This window comes from Lutra lutra, chromosome 11 (assembly GCF_902655055.1).
Source record: "Lutra lutra chromosome 11, mLutLut1.2, whole genome shotgun sequence".
Classification (NCBI taxonomy): domain Eukaryota; kingdom Metazoa; phylum Chordata; class Mammalia; order Carnivora; family Mustelidae; genus Lutra; species Lutra lutra.
In genome coordinates this window covers 86,490,297-86,511,697 of record NC_062288.1, presented here as the reverse complement: position 1 = coordinate 86,511,697, position 21,401 = coordinate 86,490,297, and the positions used below count along the sequence as shown (strand labels likewise).

Here is a 21,401-nt window from a genome sequence, read left to right as displayed (position 1 = left end):
CAAATTTGGATTTGTGTGGTCATTTTTCATTATTAGATAAGATTAGAATCAGTTTCAATACAATTTTTTCATAAGAGTACAACATAGGACTAGAGGGTATCATGCTTAGCGAAGTAAGTCAGTCGAAGAAAGACAACTATCATATGATCTCCCTGATATGATGGAGAGGAGATGCAACATGGGGGGTTAAGGGGGTAGGAGAAGAGTAAATGAAACAAGATGGGATTGGGAGGGAGACAAACCATAAGTGACTCTTAATCTCACAAAACAAACTGAGGGTTGATGCGGGGAGGGGGGTTGGGAGAGGGGGGTGGGGTTATGGACATTGGGGAGGGTATGTGCTATGGTGAGTGCTGTGAAGTATGTAAACCTGGCGATTCACAGACCTGTACCCCTGGGGATAAAAATATATGTTTATAAAAAATAAAAAAAAATTAAAAAAAAAGAATACAACATAGGTAGTGCCTATGCTCCTTTCAACATACCATATCAGGAAACACATGATACCATTTTGTCCCTTTATTGGTAAGATTAAATTGGATCACTTGGTCAAGATGATGGCTGCCTTGGCTTTCCCTTTTATAATTAGTAAATAATCTATAGTGTGATACTTTGAGACTTGTGAATCCTGTTTCCCAGTAGCCTTTCACTGAGTGGTTTTAGCATCTGTTGATGGTCCTCTCTGAATTGAGTTAATGCAGTAGTAGTTGCAAAGTGGAGACTTCCTAAAACTTCCATTTCTTCCACATTTAGTAGTTTGGCATTCTTCTGTTTTACCACTTACCCCACAGTTGGTTTGTTTTCGCCTGACTGTTTGCACTGACCATTGGCTCTTTCTTCCCTAAGCGGTATCTGACTTGCTGTTTAACTCATTGAGTTTTTTAATTTGTTGTGGGTGTTTTCTTTTTCTTTTTTTTTTCCCCAGTTTTCAAGGTTTTACTTGGTTCTCTTTCAAATAGGCATGATTTGTTTTAGAGTATCTTGGTTTTGTTCTTGTGTTTTCCATTCTTTTTCCTATCTCAATCATTCTAAACATAACTCTTTAAAAGTCTCTGTCCAGAGGTGCCTGGGTGGCTCAGTTGTTAAGTGTCTGCTTTTGGCTCAAGTCATGACCCCAGGGTCCTGGGATTGAACCTCATGGGCTCCCTGTTCAGTGGGAAGCCTGCTTCTCCCTTTCCCCGTCCCCCTGCTTGGGTTATCTCTCTCACTGTGTCTCTCTCTGTCAAATAAATAAATAAAATCTTTAAAAAAAAATCAAAAAATAAAAATGAAAATCTCTGTCCAATAGCTCAGTTATCTAAAGTTCTTAGAGATTAAATACTAACATGTTTGTCTTGTTGATTCCTTTGCTTGAAATCATTTCCTCTTGTGATTTTTGTATTTTTTGTTTTTGGTAAGCTTATCTGCAGTAGGGTTTTATTTATCTGTGCTTTTCTGTCCTGAGAAAACTGGATAGAAGCCTTGTCTCCTCCTAGCAGTTTTGTATTTCCCTCTGCCAAGTGCCTAAGGAATATCACTGACCTTGAACTAACTTAGGTAATTTCTGAGCTAGGAGGTTCCTGGACTTCACATGTAGTATAAATGGGTATTCTAAACCCATACAAAAATGAATAATTTTTAAACCCCTGTATGACCTAAGACAGACACATTTCCTTACTATTTCCTGGTGCCAGTGGACAGATTTTTTTTCTTACCTACCAGAAATTTGGCCCGTGAGGTTCCTGGCCCTTTGCTGGGTACAGGGGATAGAGGTAGAAGGGTCTCAGTCCAGCTCTACCTGTGCTAGGCCTATATCCTCATTATCAGTTCCCACTCGGGCAGTGAAATCCAAGCTGATAGGTTTCCCAAAGCCTACAGAACTCTCCACAGCAGCCACAGCAGCAGTTCACAGGGATGCTGGGGTAAAATAATACTTCCTGCCCTCAAGGAGCTCAAACTCTGTTTTGGTAGAAAGACAAACTATAATCTTAAAGTGTGACAGGTACTCTGGTAGAAGCTTCTAGAGGATTAAGTCCCCATATGTAACTATTAACATTTCCTGAGAGTAAATGTGTAAATTTAGAAGTTTCATCGTCAGTCTCTTTTAATATAACACAGGAGTTATTATGGGCTATAAAGAGAACGCAGTGTAGTACAGGGAAAAGCGAGCCTAGCTGCTGACCCGGAGAGTAGTTTATTAATAGGAGACTGCAGTTGTCCCATTCAGAAAGAGCCACTAAAAATTCAAGCAGGGAACTTCCTTAGCCTATTTCTTTCCTGAAGAATGGTGTCTTTTGTTTCTTGCTGAATCATTTGAAAGTCTTTGAGAATGAAACAAGCTTAATTTTACAACAAAAATAAACACTTTCAACCACTTAGAGTTCTTAACGTGATATTGCTCAGTAAATGTTCTTTAGAGAAATATGTTCTTTAGAGAACACATTTTAGCATAGGCTCTATGGTTAGCATAGGTTCTCTAAAGAAAAGTGTCAGGGAGAAGAATCCCTTGGGGCTTTGTCTTCCTTGGTTGCCCTTGCCTAGGTGCCTAGATAGCCAGCATTCATGAGCTAACTCTGGATGTCAGAATTACTACAGCGCACACTGATGCTCTTTAAATTCATCATTGTAGGCAGCCCAGACTCTACCTCCCCTTCTACCAGTCCCACTTTCTGGAACTATAATCGTTCTATGGGAGATTATGCACAAACTCTAAAGAAGTTTCAGTATCAACTTGCCTGCAGGTCTCAGGCCCCCTGTGCTAACAAAGATGAAGCTGATCTTAGTTCTAAACAAGCAGCAGAGGAGGTAAGTGGGAAATAAAAATGACAATATTTTAAAAAATCAATTATTTTTATTAACATATAAGGTATTATTTGCCCCAGGGACTTAATATTTTTGATTGCAGATTGTTAGAAAGTCTCTTCTACTTCTGAAACTTTTTTTTATGTAATCTTCACTTTTTTTTTTTTAAGTTTTATTTATTTGAGAGAGATTGAGCACAGGCAGGGGGAAGAGCAGAGGGAGAGAGAGAGGCAGACTCCCCCCTCAGTAGGAAGCCCGACATGGGGCTCAATCCCAGGTGGTATCATGACCTGAGCCAAAGGCAGATGCTTAATCCACTGTGCCACCCAGGCACCCCTGTGTTCTTCACTTTTACTGGCTAGAAACAAATCTGGTGCATATTAAATAGTGGAGAATACCTGTCGTACCTAAAGCTGATTTATATTGTATACTTTTATTCTTTATAACACATAGTTGACATTACCATCCTGCCTAAAAGATTTTTCTGCATTTATTTATAAAAAGATATCTCAAGTATCTATTTGTACTTAATACATAAGACTCTTGCTTTTAAAATACACTTGGATTTGGGGTGCCTGGGTGGCTCAGTCAGTTAAGTTTCCCAACCCCTGATTTTGGTTCAGGTCGTGATCTCAGAGTCTTGAGATCCAGCCTGGCATCAGGCTCCACACTCAGTGGAGAGTCTGCTTTTCTCTGTCTGTCCCTTTCCTTTTGCCCCTCCCCCTGCTGCCCCCCCAAATAAATAAATCTTTAAAAAAAATAATAAAATATACTTGGTTAGAATATTCAACAGTCTGTAACTTCATCATTTTAATACCAAATATAAGATTTTTATTTGTTCATAAAAGCAAGAATGTTCTCGAAACATACCAATGTAAGGAATTTTAAAGATGTGTCTGCATGAATAGCAACCAAGTGCGAAGTTAGAAAATTATCACTATTAATTAGATCAATATCAATGTTTGTGAAGTTGTTTTTCAGATATTTTTCCACATATTTTTGAGAGTGGAAGAAAATGACTAATTTCTGGCAGGATTTTTCCTCACTGATTGTTCATTTTAAACATTTTTAATAGGTTTGGGCAAGAGTGACTATGAATAGACAACTTCTTGATCATATGGATTCATGGACTGCTAAGTTCAGAAATGTAAGTTCTGACATTACTCTTTGGATAATACTAGTACCTCTTAATATGCAAAGTGTGTTATTAGAATATAATTTAGAGGTGTTAATTACTAACTAGAATTATCAGAATTATTATTAAAAATACAATATGGATGGCACATGTGTAAGGATAAACACATTTATCTTATGGTGTCTGCTTTCATCAGGTTTTTCTTCTCTCTGTATTTAGTAAATCCATTTACTTAGAGTAGATTAAGGGATAATATATTTAGTTATTACGAGCTTTTTCCCTTTACCAGCAGCTCAATTTTATTTTACTTTTTTCTTAAAGATTTTTATTTATTTATTTATTTGAGAGAGAGAGAGAGAGAGAGAGAGAGCCATGAGCAAGGGGAGAGAGAGAAGCAGGTGGGGCTCGAATCCCAGGACCCTGGGATCATGATCTGAGCCAAAGGCAGACGCTTAACCCACTGAGCCACCCCGGGCACCAGTAGTTTAGTTTTTCTTTTTTTTTTTTCCAATTTTATTTTTACAAAGAACTTTTCTGTCAGAACCTATTATATACCCAGAAATGCGAGGGAAGTGAATGAGGTCATCTCCTCAAAGAACTTTAAGTTAGAGAGAGAAGGTAATATATACTGGAATCTACTTCAGAATATTTCAGTTTCTTTGACTCTTTTTGGAGAAGAACCCTCTCATCTTTGGCCTAGAGGTTGGGAAGGCTGACTCATCCAGAGCAAGTGAGTTCCCTTGTTTTCAGTGCTGCCTCTTTCCCGCTCTGCAAGGTACTAGAAGGTCCCATGTTCTGAGGACACATGAGCCCTCCTCCACTCAGGGCTCCATGTAGATTCTGCAGAGGCTGCTACTACTTCCCCTCCCATCCTTCAGCACTCATGCATCCACTCTACATCTTCTAGAAATCATTGAAATAACTTGTGCTCCTCTTTTATTCCTTTACTATAATTTTAATAGAGTATCAAGAGTAAGTGATGAAAATTGCAGCCTATTTTCTTGAACCAGAAGCCTGGATGTCTTTCTTAAACAAAAATTCCGTCAAGGGGATACAAGGGAACATAGTCCTGAACCCCTTAGGTAATTTTGTTGCAGCCCAAGAGTGGCTGGTAAGGGGAATGCATTGAATACATGTTGAAAGAATGAATAAGTGAAATGAGTTCCTTTTAGCTAAGCATAATCATAAAAATTTAAGAAAAACTTAACACGGGGCTCTGGTGGTGCAGTCTGTTGAGTGTCTGACTCTTGGTTTCAGCTCAGGTCATGATCTCACAGTTACCAGATCAAGCCCTGCATAGGACTCCACACTCAGCACGGAGTCTGCTTGGGATTCTTTCTTTCTCTCCCTCCCTCCCTCTGTCCTTCCCACTTGTGCTATCTCTCTGTCAAATGAATAAGTAAATCTTAAAAAAAAAAAAAAAAAAAAAGAAAGAAGGGGCGCCTGGGTGGCTCAGTGGGTTAAGCCTCTGCCTTCGGCTCAGGTCATGATCTCAGGGTCCTGGGATTGAGCCCCGCATCGGGCTCTCTGCTTGGCAGGAAGCTTGCTTTCCCCTCCCTCTCTGCCTGCCTCTTTGCCTACTTGTGATCTCTGCAAATAAATAAATAAAATCTTAAAAAAAAAAAGAAAAAAAGAAAAGATATGTGAAATTTTTATATTCTCTTCAGCAAAATGCAGGCCTACATGCTTTAAGATTATAACTTAACTTATACTCTACTAGCTTGCTTGCTTAACTTTCTGGACTTCAGCATTCATTCTCATTTATTATGCTCTGTTAATATTCAAGAAGACTAAAAATATTCTTAGCATTTCATGGAAATAATTACTTGAGAAATGCTGTGGAATTATGTGTGTAAAATCTTTGCCTCGTTTCTTCCTAGTGGATCAATGAGACAATATTAGTGCCCCTCGTACAAGAGATGGAGTCTGTCAGCACACAGATGAGACGAATGGGCTGTCCTGAACTTCAGATAGGAGGTATGTAAAAATAGAGCCCGGCATTTGATTTACTGTCAGTGAATCTGCCAAGTAGAAATTTTCTTTTCGTACCGGGCTATTTAAAAACTTCTTTGTTATCTCGAAGACAAAACTAAATGTCTCTTATATATATATTTTCTAATACATATTTTATTGAAGTAGAATTTACTTGCCGTACACTTCTCCCATTTAAAGTCTCCAATTCAGAGGTTTGGATTGTGCAGCCACAATCAATTATAGAGTATCTCATATCTCATCACCCAGAAAAGAAACCCCACATACCCTTCATACCATTCCCCCATCACTCATTCCCCAACCCAGGCAACTACCAGTTTAGACAGACCCATTCTGAATATTTCACATAAGTGGTATCATACAGTCTGTTGTCATTTGTGACTGGCTTCTTTAACTTCCTATGTTTTCAATGTTCATCTGTGTTAGAACATTATCAGTACTTTGTTTCTTTTTATTGCCAAATAATATCCTATTATATTGATCTGTTGCATTTTGTTTACCCATTTATCCATTGACTGACATTTGGGCTGTTTTCACTCTCTGGCTGTTATGAATAATGCTGCTGTGAACAGTTGTATACAGGTGTTTGTGTGGACATGTTTTAATTTCTCCAGGAGTAGAATGGCTGAGCCATATGGTAACTCCATGTTTAACTTGTTGAGGAACAGCAGACTCGTTTTTAAAGCAGCTGCACCATTTTACATTCCTACCAACAGTGTATGAGGGTTTTAGTTTCTCACATCTTCACCAATACTTATCTGTCCTTTTTATCATAGTTGTTCTAATGGTGTGGTTTTGATTTACATTTTCCTGATGGCTGCTGGTGCTGAGCATCTTTTCGTGTGCTTTTTGCCGTTCGTGTATCTTCTTAGGAGAAATATCTTTTCAAATCCTTTACCATTTTTAAATTGGATCACTTGTCTTTATCATTGTGGTATTCTTTATATATTCTAGATACAAGTCCCTTATCAGAGATTAATTCCAAAGCTGTACAAAGCGTAAAGAATGTGTAATAATGCTAATTAAAATCACCTATTTTCAACTCTCTTACCTGCAAAAAAATAAAACCGTTAAGGTTCTGTACAATTTGCCTAAAATATATATACCATAATTTATTTAGTGTTAAGTAATTAGATTTCAAAATAAATAAGGAATATCGTAGTCGACCACCTCTTTCTAGGGAATAAATTTCTCTTTGAAATAGTTAAGTGCTTTGCATTGCACATTAGTACTTTCTACTTATTTTGGGTGTCTTAATCAGTCTTTATCCTCTGGACTAAGAGTAGAATTGTATATCCCAAAGGTGTCTATTTACTGAATGTCCAGATGTTTCATAGGTAATTTACACACCCTCACGTTAACCTTGAAAGCTAGCTGTTAGTGTCCCATTTATGGATGAGGCGAAGACACACAGAGCTTTGGTAACTTGCCCAGGGTCACACAACAGAGATTTGAGGCCAGAGCTCTGTTAACTCCAAAGTCCAGAATGGTTACTTTCTAGATCTTGGTAATGTTGTTTGAACCAGTGCCTGTCCTCTTTGAGCTTTCTTTAAAAGCTATAAAAATGGGGAGAGGGGGAACTATTAAAATGTGTATTTTCCACATTTTACCAGTATGATATGCTTTTTAAAAAGAATTACATCGCTTTGTGACTACAAATGCAGTGTATATTATGTTCGTTGTAGAGAGGCTGGAAAATAGAGACAGAAGTACACAAAGAAGAATATTACCATAAATTCTGCTTCCAGAGATAAATCACTATCAATTTTAAGTCAAAACCAGTTATTATCTTTGGTTATGGTACTAACTAACTCTCACTCTCTCTCTCTCTCTCTCTATATATATATATATAGACACTATGTAAGTGTGTGTGTGTGTATATATATATATATATATTATATGTATATATTATATATATGTAACTCTATACTAATATATATAGTTATATACTTATATTTGATATTGGTGTATACAATATATATTTTAGTATATACATAATATATATGTTAGCATATATATCTGTCTCGATTGTATGTTATACCATTATTTAAGAACATTATAACTTTAAAAGTATATAAGAGTTGAAGGAATATGGAACATATATGTACATTTTTTTTAAGATTTTACTTATTTATTTGACAGAGAAACAGTGAGAGAGGGAACAACTGAGCCACCCAGGTTCCCCATATGTACATATTTTTAATTAAATTGGGATCATACTGTTTTGTTGCCTACTTTCATCCCAATTTTTCTGCTTTGTTAAATATTCTCTAGTACCGTTTTTGTAGCTAGATTGCACTTCATTTTTGTATGTATGATATGTTGTGTTCAGGTGATCTTTATTATCTTTATTATCTAAAATGTTGGGCTTTTGCCCTTTCTTGTTATTAGTAATGCTGTGAGTAAATATCTTTTATCTAAATATCTATGTACATTTGTAATTATTTCTTAGGGATAATTTCTTAAAAGTGGAGTTAGTTCAGTAGGAATAAATGCATTAAGGCTTTTGACATACATAACCTTTAAAAAGCTTATACCAGTTTATGCTCTAGCAACTATGTCACACAGAAGAATGCCTTTTTCCCAGCATTGAGTATTACTAGTGAAGTTAGACATTCTGAAAATTTGTTAGTTTATTTCTTTGCATAGTCGTCTTTCATGATAAGAGAAATCACCGTCATAAAAAGTTTCTGCTTATCGGTAGCATAACAGGCAACTTTTAACTCAACCTGATTTCAAAAGTTCTCATGTATCTCTCTGCGTACCCCACAAAAATATTTTGTGTATTAGCTGTTTATAGATTTGTTAGCATGGATTTGGCTGCCGCTTTTGGTGTGTGTATGCATGTGGTTTCCGTTCTTATAAATCTGGCTACCATGCCAGAAATGATAAAAAGAAATTCTAAGTAAAGTAGATAATGCAAATTGTTAAACTATTATTGCTTTCATTTATTCCTTCAACATGTATTGAGGAAAAAGCATTTTAAGTTCTTTTAGAGACCCACATGAAGAATAATCGGTTCTGTGTGTTTTATTTTTAACAGAGGCTAGTATTACTAGCTTGAAACAAGCTGCTCTGGTCAAAGCTCCTCTCATTCCAACTTTGAATACAATTGTGCAGTATCTGGACCTTACACCAAATCAGGAGTACTTGTTTGAAAGGATCAAAGGTAATTTGAAAAGGAAAAAATTTCACTCCTTTGAGATGTTATAAATAAAAGTAACAAGGAGGGGTGCCTGGTGGCTTGGTGGTGACTCTTGGTTTCGGCTTAGGTCAGGATCTCACAGTCATTGAGATCAAGTCCCCCATCCAGCTCTGCACTGGGTGTGGATCCTGCTGAGATGCCCTCTCTGCCTCTTCCGCTGCCCCTCCCCTCCAACTCATGCACACTTTTTCTCTCTCTCTTTCAAAAAAAAAAAAGTAACAAGGAAAAAAAATTTTTTAGACTATCTTATATTTTTTAATATATATTTAATTATGGCTTAATTAAGGCTTATTCTTGAACAGCTTTTGGTTTTTATATTTCATATGCTTAAAATTGTCAAAATGGGAGGGGCGCCTGGGTGGCTCAGTGGGTTAAGCCTCTGCCTCTCTCCCTGCCTGCCACTCCTCTTGCTTGTGTGCTCGCTCTCTACCTCTCTCTCTCTCTCTCTCTGTGTCAAATAAATAAATAAGGGAATTGTCAAAATGATGTAATTAGCCTTGAATATATTATTTAATTTTATTCTGTATAGGGAAACTTAAATATGAGCTACATGGGCTCAAGTAAACATTTCACTCATTTTCTACTGTACCAAGAATGGATACCACTGTGACATTCTTTATAGTTTGAACATGCTGAACTGACTTTCAGTTCTTAAAATTCATATTTAATATGTTGCTTCTTTGTCTTTCTGTTATGTCGATTATTGGAGGGTAATGTGATCTTTTGAGGAGACTGACTTGAGAATCAGGAAATTTAGCCTTGCTGATATTCCCACAGTCTCTCTTTATGCTTCCCTGCTTTTATTTGGATAAACTGCAAAATGTTCTCATCACTAAAACAAGTTTTAGAAATAGTATTTCACTCTTCAGATTTACCATAAATTTTAATTTGAAAACATTATGGTGCCCCCTCTCTTCCCTAGGTTTGGACTAGGGTTCAGGAATAATCATTTATCATGACTTTTAAGAAACTTTTTATTATAAGATTTCAGATATTCATGGGGTGCTTGGGTGGCTCAGTGGATTAAGCCTCTGCCTTCAGCTCAGGTCATGGTCCCAGGGTCCTGGGATTGAGCCCTGCATCGGGCTCTCTGCTCAGTGGGGAGCCTGCTTCCTCCTCTCTCTCTGCCTGCTTCTCTGCCTACTTGTGATCTCTGTCTGTCAAATAAATAAATAAAATCTAAAAAAAAAAAAAAAGATTTCAGATATTCATAAAACTAGACACAACCGTATGCTGAAGCCTTTTAGACATAGCCCCTGGTGCCTGCAGCCTTCAGTCCCTGGGCATCCCAAGCCTTATCTATATCCCCATCTGCCTCCTCCCTTTCCGTATTATATGTAGCTCTGTATGTGTCTCAAAGATGAGGCCTTTTAAAAATATAACCTCAGTACAATTATCACACCTCATATTTTTTAATATTTTCTTTATATCATGATGTATATAACTTATGTATGAATTTCTAGCCATCTCATAAAATGTGTAACTACTTTTTCTGGTATTATTTGAATTGGGATTCTAATATAATTACATGGTATGACTGATTGATAAAACATTTGAGTTCCAGGGCGCCTGGGTGGCTCACTCTGTTAAGCATCTTGCCTTCTGCTCAGGTCATGATCCCAGAGTGCTAGGATTGAGTCCCACACCCAGCTCTTCTCCCTCTCCCTCTGCTTCCCGTTCCCCCTGCTTGTGCTCATTCTATCTCTCTGTCAAATAAATAAAATCTTTTTTTTGTTTTAAGATTTTACTTATTTATTTGACAGAGAGAGAGTGATCACAAGTAGGCAGAGAGGCAGGCAGAGAGATAGGGGGAAGCAGGCTCCCTGCTGAGCAGAGAGCCTGATGCGGGGCTTAATCCCAGGACCTTGGGATCATGACCTAAGCCGAAGGCAGCGGCTTAACCCACTGAGCCACCCAGGCGCCCCTCAAATAAATAAAATCTTAAAAATTTAAAAAAAAAGCATTTAAGTTCCTTTTAAGCTATAGGTTTCCTATCCATCCTTTTTGTTTTTTCCTGCAACTTATTTGTTGAAAAAAATTGGATTGTTTCTCCTATAGAGTTGCCCACGGTGTGGATTTTATTGACTATGTCCCCATGGGGTGTAATTTTATGTTATCCTCTGTCCTCCATATTTCCTATAAATTCAGGTTGCAGTTGTTGGCAAGATTGCCTGATAGATAGCAGGTTATTTGTATATCCAAAAAAGTACACAGGTGTACACATGTATGCAAAGTACATATAAAGTATTATTATATTCTATATCAAATATACAAAAAAGCTTAAGCACAGCAAAACCTTCTAGATTGAACAGTTACCAACATTTCGCTGTCATTGATTCTCTCTACATATATACATACACGCTTTTTTTTGCTCTGCCATTCATTACAGACATCATCACTTTTCAGCATGCAAATTCCTAAAAATAAGAACATTCTCCTGCATAACTCTAATACACTTAGCAGATGTTTAAAATTAGCAGTATTTCTATAATATCATCTAATATACAGTTCATATTCAAATTTCCCAATGTCCAAAGAATGTTACATATCCTTTCTTTCTAACCAGAATAGAGTATAGGCTCACATATTACTGTAAGTTGTTTTATCTTTCTTTGGTCACTTTCTCCAAAACAGTTCTGGCCCACCTTTTTTCCCTACGTGACACTGACTTTATTGAAAACCCCAAAAGTTTTATCCCACATTTTGTGTTTGTCTGATTCTTTCTTCTTTCTTCATGGTAATATGTATTTCTTTTATATCTTGTGTTTCTTTATGTTTGGGGTTTTCATCAGATGATATGCTTCCCTTATTGTAGCACCTTAGCCTTTTTCCTTTTCTTTCTTTTTTTTTTTTTTTTTTTTTTTTTTTTGGCTTTTTAAATTTCACCCTTGTTGCTCCAGAACTTTCTCAGGGAGGCTGTATGAGTTCATTTCGATGGAATAGAGGTGGAGACTTCAAAGGACGCAAGTGGGATACAGACCTGCCCACTGATTCTGCTGTAAGTCACTAATTTTTTTTCTTTGGTTTAACATTCTTCCATGTTATTGGACTTCTATACTTTTCTTTTTCCATTACAAAAATAAGTATTAAAAAAATTTTAGAAACTAAGGTAGAAAAAAAAATTTTACATTGTACCATCATCTTAACCACTGTTAATATTTTGGTGTATTTTCTTTTCATTTTTTTCCCTTTACTTATATTGCACTATTTTTTAATGTTTTTATCATAGTTGTAATCATCCCACACGTAAAAGTTTGTATTCTTTTTTAACTTTTGCAGTTTTTAAGTATTTTTTCATTACTACACACTCTCAATTAACTGTTCTTCTATATTGGAGCTAGAAGCTTGAGAATTACTTAGTTTCTGTTTTAAATAATATTGCAGGAAATATCGTGATGCATATTTTTTTCTTATTTGGGATTATGGCTTTAAGAAAGATTCCTAGGGGGACGCCTGGGTGGCTCAGTTGGTTAAGCAGCTGCCTTCAGCTCAGGTCATGATCCCAGCGTCCTGGGATCGAGTCCCACATCGGGCTCCTTGCTCGGCGGGGAGCCTGCTTCTCCCTCTGCCTCTGCCTGCCATTCTGTCTGCCTGTGCTCGCTCGCTCTCCCTCTCTCTCTCTGACAAATAAATAAATAAAATCTTTAAAAAAAAAAAAAAAGAAAGAAAGATTCCTAGGGGAGCATGGGTGGCTCAGTCACTTGAGCCTCTGACTCCTTTGATTTCAGCTCAGTTGATGATCTCCTCAGGGTCATGAGATCAGCTGTAAGATTCTGGGAGTGGAGCCTGCTTAAAATTCTCTCTCCCTCCCTCTGCTCCCCACGCTCCAACATTCATACTCTCTTTAAAAAAAGAAAAGTTTCGGGCGCCTGGGTGGCTCAGTGGGTTAAGCCGCTGCCTTCGGCTCAGGTCATGATCTCAGGGTCCTGGGATCGAGTCCCACATCGGGCTCTCTGCTCAGCAAGAAGCCTGCTTCCCTCTCTCTCTCTCTCTGCCTGCCTCTCCGTCTACTTGTGATCTCTCTCTCTGTCAAATAAATAAATAAATAAATAAAAGAGAAGTTTCCTAGAATTAAGATTGTTGAAATCAAAGAGTATAATGTTTTTGAGCATTTAATAAGAGTTTTTCAGGATCATGTTCTTTATTGTTTTGTAATGACTGTTAGATGTAAAAATGAAGTTTCAAGTGCTGATACTCAAATTGAGAATGTATTTGTATTTTTTTTTTTAAGTTTTTCAACTTATAATGTCTCAATTATTCCTTCCCGATGTGTAAGCCGCAACCAGAATGATGAGTAGGACTTGGATGAGTGAAAGTGGTGGCACTTGGTACAACCTTGAACCGGTCGCAGGCTCAGTCAGCTCGGAGCGCGGCCGGAGGCCAGGGTGGCGGGAGTCATTGGGCGCTGTTCTCTGAGGGCGCACTGAGGAGTGGGGCCCCGGGCTCTCGGCTCCTCCGGGCCGGAGACCAGGAGGCCGCCATCTTCATTCCCGCCCTCCGGAACTCTACTGTATTTATATTTTTATCTTGATTTTTTGTGTTAACTGTATGGGTATGAATGATCCACTTAACAGAAAACTGGGAATGTCTTGCTTTTCTGTTTTCGTTTTATAGATTTCATCTTGCAGATGTAACCACTTGAAAGCATTTTTGCTAGTTTCTCTATAGGGGAAAGTTTAAAAATTGGAGTCATTATAAACAAAGGCTTAAAGCCATGATAGATTTTCATGCTGATTTTGAAAAATTGTTTTCTCATTTTCAGATCATCATGCATGTATTTTGCACCTACCTCGATTCCAGATTACCTCCACATCCGAAGTACCCTGATGGAAAAACATTCACTTCTCAGCACTTTGTTCAGACACCAAATAAACCAGGTATAAACTTCCTAAAAGAATACGTTGAGATTTTCACATGAGATATATATAGAGAGAGGTTGGCTTTTTTTTTTAATGTAGCATATTTTCTTTACAGATGTGACAAATGAGAATGTGTTTTGCATTTATCAGAGTGCTATCAACCCTCCCCATTATGAGCTAATCTACCAGCGTCATGTCTACAATCTTCCAAAGGTACCTCTAAATGTAGAAATTGCTATTACAGAGTGTCACGGATGACTTGCTTTGATAATATTTTTTAAATTAGAGTCTCTTGTTTATGGAATAGGTAAACTTTTTAAATTAGGGAAAATGCGTTTCTTGAATATCTCTTTTTTTAACTATTAAAGTAATATATGCTTAACTTGGGAAAGTAAAACGAAAAAGAAGAAAGATCACTCATTATTCCATTATGTAAAGGCACCTGTTGTTAACATTTTTGGTATATTGCCTTTGGTAAATTTCATTTTGGTCTTTGTGCTACTTTGTGGGTTGAAATCATATTTATGTAATTTTATTTCCTTTTAAAAAATTAACTTCTTAATTTAATTACCTTAAAAAACCGTAATTTTCCATCTCATTAAAAAGCTTCCATAGAAACACTTTTTAATGGCTGTAAAAAAGTTTATTGTGAGATTATAACATAATTTATTCAATCATTTCCCTACCGTTGGACATTTTGAGTGTTCTAATTCTTCATTATCATAAACACTGCTGAGTATTCATCTTTATGAATATAGTTATCTGCATTTGGGGAATTTTATTAGCTTAAAGTTCCAAAGTGGAATCCTAGGTTACAGAATATTTTCAAGGCTTTTAAAATACATTTTCAGGGGCGCCTGGGTGGCTCAGTGGGTTAAGCCGCTGCCTTCGGCTCGGGTCATGATCCCAGGTCCTGGGTTCGAGCCCCGCATCGGGCTTTCTGCTCAGCAGGGAGCCTGCTTCCTCCTCTCTCTCTGCCTGCCTCTCTGCCTACTTGTGATTTCTCTCTGTCAAATAAATAAATAAAATCTTTTAAAAAAAATAAATAAAATAAAATACATTTTCAAACTAACTTTATACAAAAGATTATTGTACCAGTTTACATTTCCATTCAGGCATTTTAATCTTGACTGCAAGCATCAGTTCTGCAGCTTCTACCAGTTCTACCAGCTTCTTTACTAAGAAATTTTACATTGACTATAATCATAAATTGTATTCTCCATCAAATTCCTAGGAGAGAATATTAATTTCCTTTTTTGCAAGTTTAACATTTCAACTTTGATAGTGTTAATATTTTGGACCGTTGAAGTTTCTGTCCAAATCCATGCAGAGGAAAGTCTGAATTACACAGAATTCTTGAGTTAGTAGAATGTGAATTGATGGGATCTGCATTTATCTTTTTGTTTGGTTTGCATAATTTTTTTGTTTGGCTTGGTTTAAATCTTGCTGTCTTCTTGTTCCAGGGCCGAAATAATATGTTTCATACATTGTTAATGTTCCTCTACATCATAAAGACCAAAGAGTCAGGAATGCTTGGGTAAGTATTAATGCTTTAAAAACACAAGTACTTAATTTATTTATTGTTTTTCTTCCTATGTTAAGATTCTGCAGAAGGCAGCATTGTGTACTGAAAGGATTGTAGACTGACAAGAGATTGGGCTTCTGGTGTAAGCCCAGCTCTGTCACTACCCAATTCTGGTTTCTTGGGCAAGTCCCTTCATTCCTCACCAACCTCTGTTTCCCTAGTGGTGAAAAGGCTGTTGTACTGTGTCATTGGCTCTACAGTTACGTCCCTCAGACAAGCAACTCTGAGATCTACATCAGGCTCCTGCCACTTTAAAATTTAAAAACAAGGGACGCCCGGGTGGCTCAGTCGGTTAAGCATCTGCCTACGGCTCAGGTCATGATCCCAGAGTCCTGGGATCGAGTCCCACTTCGAGCTCCGTGCTCAGCAGGAGCCCGCTTCTGCCTCTGCCTGCTGCTCTCCCTGCTTGTGCTCTCTCTCTAACAAGTAAATAAATACAATCTTAAAAAAAAAAAAAAAAAAGAGTCGCACACTCTACCGACTGAGCCAGCCTGGAGCCCCCATAATTTTAAATTTTCTAATAGACACCTTAAACATTTTATAAGAAGTAAAAAGAAAGAGGTGAAATTCATGTTAGTAATATATTCCCCGCCAAGCAAGGAGCCTGATGCAGGACTTGATCCCAGGCCCTGGGATCATGACCTGAACTGAAGGCAGGCACTTAACTGACTGAACCACTCAGGCATCCCAAGTGTGCAGCTCTTGATCTCAGGGTCGTGAGTTCAAACCCCATGTTGGGCATAGAGCTTACTTAAAATGAAATAAAATAAAAGTACTTATTAAGGAGAGCACCTGCATGGTTCAGTTGGTTAAGCATACAACTGTTGGTTTCTGCTCAGTTCATGATCTCATAGATGTGGAATCGAGCTCCATGTCACATTGGGCTGCATGCTCAGTAGGGAGTCTGCTTGAAGATTCTCTCTGCCTCTCCCCCTGCTCTCTCTCTTTTTCTCCCTCTCTCAAATAAATCAATAAATCCTAAAAAAAAAGAAGAAGAAGAAGAAGAAGTACTTAGTGGGGTAATAATTTACTCAGAGGCCAAAAAGAACTGATAAAATTTTTGAAGTGTTTATATTCTCTTAATGAGTAACTTACATGTGGGGAAGAAGCATTTTAGACTAAAACTAATACATGATTTATTTGAGATTTTTTCCTTAACCAAGGGAAAGGAAACTTTGAAACTAACTTTTTAATTATGATTGGTTAATCTTTTTAATACATCCTAAAACAATCAAATGGTTAAAAATGACTGTCCTATAAAGGAAGTAAGCAAGTATCTCAAATTTGGAATCATGCCCATAAAACAGCAGATTGATCCAAATACATTATCAATTCAGTGCCAGATATTTGTGCAGTTACTGGAATGAGATGAATGTTTTACTTCCAAAAGGGAAAAAAAATCTAGGCAGAATTGACTGCACGGTAATTTAAGTGTTCTGTTCAGCAAATAAACCATAAATAAATCTTAAAGCTAAATCACAAACTGAGACAAAATATTATGATTGGAACACATATAGCAAATCCAAGCTAATACCCATCATATACAAAGAGCATATATAAATTCTTTAGAGGGGCACCTGGGTGGTCAGATGGTTGAGTGTCTGCCTTTGGCTCAGGTCATGATCTCTGGATTGAGCCCTGCATCGGGCTCTCTGCTCAACGGGGAGCCTGCTTCTTCCTTTCCCTCTGCCACTTCCCCTGCTTGTGTGCACGCTTGCTCTCTCTCTCTGCATCTCTCTGTCTCAAATGAATAAATCTTTTTTAAAAGTAGTAATTCCTTAGAAAAGAAAAACAGAAAATGGTCATAGACTGAAAGACTTTCACAGAAAAGTATTGGGTAAATGGCTAGTAAACATGAAAAGATGTTTATCCTTATATACAAGCAAGCCAGAATTAAGGTTCTGAGGGTTTTTTTAAGATTTTTTTTTTTCCTTTAAGTAGTCTCTATACCCAACATGGGACTCAAACTCATAACTCCGAGATCGAGGGTCACATGTTCCACTGACTGAGCTAGCCAGGTGCCCCTATCATTTGCAGTTTTGAAGAAATGGGAAAAAACAGTTATATTTTTAATATAAAAATACTAAAGTTATTTTATATATTTAATAAATTTTATAATTTTGAATATAAAAATATTTTTGAAGGGCATTTTGGTAATATATATTTTTTAATTTTTTATCAAAATTAACAACTCATAATTTTAAAAGTTCTGTAGTGCTGTAAGTTCATGATAGAAATGAGCAGTTCCTGGTGTTCCCCAAGCCTGGTAAAGACAACCACTTGAAACTCATTTAGCCTTTTCTTGTAATACTGCTGTCATGGGTCCACATAATAGAGGCATGTAGCTCTCTCTTAATTCTTTTTTTTTTTTTTTTTTTTTTTAAATTTTATTTATTTATTTGTCAGAGAGAGAGGGAGAGAGAGCAAGCACAGGCAGACAGAATGGCAGGCAGAGGCAGAGGGAGAAGCAGGCTCCCTGATGAGCAAGGAGCCCGATGTGGGACTCGATCCCAGGACGCTGGGATCATGACCTGAGCCGAAGGCAGCTGCTTAACCAACTGAGCCACCCAGGCGTCCCGCTCTCTCTTAATTCTTAAGTTTGAGTCATTGGAGGTTGATTTCTTATTTTGTTAGATGAGTAATTTAGCTTATAGCCCTCTCTTCCCTTTGTACTTTGAATATGGTGTAGTACTCTGTGGAGTAGAAGTAGATTTTTCTTTTTGTTATACATACAGTATGGTTAAATTTAAGCTATATTAATAAGCCCCATATACACATTCACTAAAGCATCCATAATAGTAAATCCCTAGTTCAAGTTGAATTAGGTAAATAGGTAACATTCTCTAAGAAACCTAGCATCTCTGTATCCTCTATTTTAAAATTTGACTGATACTTTAATCTTACTTGCTAAAATTATTTGGTTAACTCTATATGATGTAATTGTTATTGAGATCAACCAAAAAATTAATTTTCCACACCCCATAAATCCATTTGTTCTAAATTTGGGTTTTTAGCACAGTTAAGAAAGCAATCACTGGGGCGTCTGGGTGGCTCAGTGGGTTAAGCCTCTGCCTTCGGCTCAGGTCATGATCCCAGGGTCCTGGGATCGAGCCCCGCATCCGGCTCTCTGCTCAGCAGGGAACCTGCTTCCCCCCCTCTCTCTGCCTGCCTCTCTGCCTACTTGTGATCTCTCTCTCTCTCTCTCTCTGTCAAATAAATAAATAATCTTTTTTTAAAAAAAGCAATCACTATTACTAGGGTTCACCTGATAAACCATATGTAACATAACTCATTACAGAATAGCATTAAATGTCATTGATTAAATATGTGTTCCTTGTCAAGACTCCTGTTTTCATTATTTGAAAAAAGACCTTAAATGCTTTGCAGTCAGTTCCACTAAAACTTTTTTTTTTTTTTTTTTTTTTTTTAGGAGAGTTAATCTTGGTCTGTCCGGTGTGAATATTTTGTGGATTTTTGGCGAGTAGTGGGTCATTTAATTCCAAACATTTGGACTTTTTTATATGATTGAACCAGAAGTTGAATCTAAGCATCTCTGAGTCACTTCCTCTTTTGAAATAAGATACATATGTGTGTCTTACGCTTTAGATATAACGAAAAATTAGCTATTATGAAACATCTTTGTATATATATGTCCTAAATCTTCTACATCAAAAGACATTACTTGTACTTTTTTATGACCTTTCAGATTTTTCAGTTGCCAATAAAACTGCAACCCTTCAGCTATTTGCTGACCCAAAACAGTGCAATTTCCCCTCCATTAAGAAATTTGAGTCCTTTTTCATTGTAACCTACAAATGAGAATCATCCCCCTAATTTTTTCCTGCAAAAATCATTTTTTTAGTTGCATTATTTGGTGTAAATACTTGGAAAGAAACAAGGAAATTGCTAATTTAGCTTTTTTATCGCTATACTTAACTGTTCTACAAGGCAGCCCACGACCCATATTTAAAGAAAGGAGATAAACGTCTCAGTAATGTATTAGTCTAATTGTATTTTTAAGTATTATTGAAAGAGGCTTAACAGTATTGGCATTTTAAAAAGTCACCTCTCGGATTAAATGTTAACTGATAACGTTAAACTATTTGGGTCTTAGGTTAAAAGGCTGAAGACATCAAGAAACTGCTGCTTTGGTTTTAATAACTCCATTTGACTATTCCATTATATTGCATTATTTTTAAGAGTTTTCTAAGATCATACAGTATCTGTTTAAAATTTTTAGGTATGTTCAGAATATTTGGAGAGTAAGAAGTGACTAAGTTTGTAAGTTTTGTTTGACTGTTTTCTTATGTATCTGTATATAGAATCTCTAAAGCTGACTGGCAGTCGCATTTGTTTTCTGGTCTATTACTAGAAACTGTTTCTGCCACGTCATGTAAACCTGAAAACAACTAAAAGCAGTGTCTTCTGAGTAACTGCCTGTTGGGCCTGTATATGTAGCCCATTTTTAATGATTTGTAAATTCTGTTTTTCAAAAAGCTTGTTTCTGTTTTAAAAAGGTCTTATGTCCAAAAGAAAGGAAGTTTCTTTTAACTGCTTTTGATGTATGTTAAATATGTTTGCTATGATATTTTAGAAGAAAATAATCAACTAAACATGTTAAATATAAGAACATATTAAAATGTAAGTACTATTTCAGAAGTCATTGAAAGTGTCATGGAAGAACACTTGTTATGCTGTTAAACTATCCAGTTGCATATTCTTAAAGGGAATAAGGAGAAAAAATTTAATAACACATAAAACAAAATGTTTTTTTTTCTTTATAGGACTTAAGGCAGCTTTTACTCTAAAAATTCAAAGCTATGATACTTTATTTTATAACTGTCAAGAAAATACCATATATGGGGAATCTACATGTGAAAAGATTAGGGATCCACACTAAGAAAGAAAAGCTGCTGTTTGCCTACTCGAGTCTGGTGTGGCTCACTACAGTCTCATTAGCTTTGCTGTATTGACCTGTCTTCACATGTTTGAGCCAGCTTATATTTAAGTGTAGCCTTTATTGAAAGTACTTTGATGAATTAATTAGTTGGGATGCACACTGCAGATATGATAAATTTTCTTTGGTCTTTGTGTTAAAATGAGTATCTACTTTTCTCTAATTAAATGTTACTTATAGTATAATTTTTCGTTAGTTTTTTTTTTCATTGCTTGACTCATCCTTGTGGGATCAGGTCCACCAGTCTTTTAGATTATGTTCACTGTATCATTTATCCTTTTTTTCTTCTATGAATATCAGCCTTTTCTTCAGGCCAGTTTGTTTTAGGAGCATACCGAGGTGTTTATCATTTAGTTCCCACTGAGAAATAACAATGCTCTGTTGCTCGGCTTTCGCAAACTGCTCTGTGGAGCACTTTGCTATTTCAGTGGTGAAGACGAGCGGCTTATGGGTGGCACTTCTAAACTCAGCTTTGGAATAGAAATCCTTTAAATGTGGACATTCCTCAAAGATCAGTTTTGGTCCTGTTTCACCGTCTCTTCTTTTCCTCAGAGATCTTATTCACTTCACAACTTCATTTATCACCTTTCTGCATTGGATTCCCAAGTTCAGCGGCAGCCCGGACGTCTCTCCTGAGCTCCGGCGGTGCTCTCCTTTGACCTGTCAGACATTTCCACTTGGATGTTCCGCAGACGCTCTATGGCTGGAACGGAATTCACATCTGCTGAAACCAGCTCGCTCTCCTAACCTCCCTTTTTCTGTTCATTGTACCGTTGCCCACGCTCAAAACTCTGGTGTCATCTTTGATTCCTTGAGCTCCCCGGGTCCCCAATCCAATCAGGCAGCAAGCCTCATCCATTCTTTCTTAACAATGTCTCTTGCAGCTG

The 21,401-nt window shown here is 37.0% G+C and overlaps 1 protein-coding gene across 4 annotated transcripts in view; it reads left to right on the top strand.

Annotated features, from left to right (window-relative positions):
• TMEM209 (transmembrane protein 209) overlaps positions 1 to 20,699 on the top strand; it is a 33,246-nt gene extending 12,547 nt beyond the window's left edge. For all 4 annotated transcript variants that reach the window (XM_047695218.1, XM_047695217.1, XM_047695216.1 and 1 more), the window contains exons 7-15: positions 2,609 to 2,784; positions 3,857 to 3,928; positions 5,797 to 5,893; positions 8,952 to 9,077; positions 12,014 to 12,111; positions 13,876 to 13,990; positions 14,088 to 14,185; positions 15,436 to 15,509; positions 18,988 to 20,699. In XM_047695218.1, coding sequence (XP_047551174.1) covers positions 2,609 to 2,784; positions 3,857 to 3,928; positions 5,797 to 5,893; positions 8,952 to 9,077; positions 12,014 to 12,111; positions 13,876 to 13,990; positions 14,088 to 14,185; positions 15,436 to 15,509; positions 18,988 to 19,042 — 911 coding nt within the window. In that variant the 3' untranslated portion in view covers positions 19,043 to 20,699. The remainder of the gene's footprint in view (positions 1 to 2,608; positions 2,785 to 3,856; positions 3,929 to 5,796; positions 5,894 to 8,951; positions 9,078 to 12,013; positions 12,112 to 13,875; positions 13,991 to 14,087; positions 14,186 to 15,435; positions 15,510 to 18,987) is intronic.
• The last annotated feature ends 702 nt before the right edge of the window (positions 20,700 to 21,401 follow it).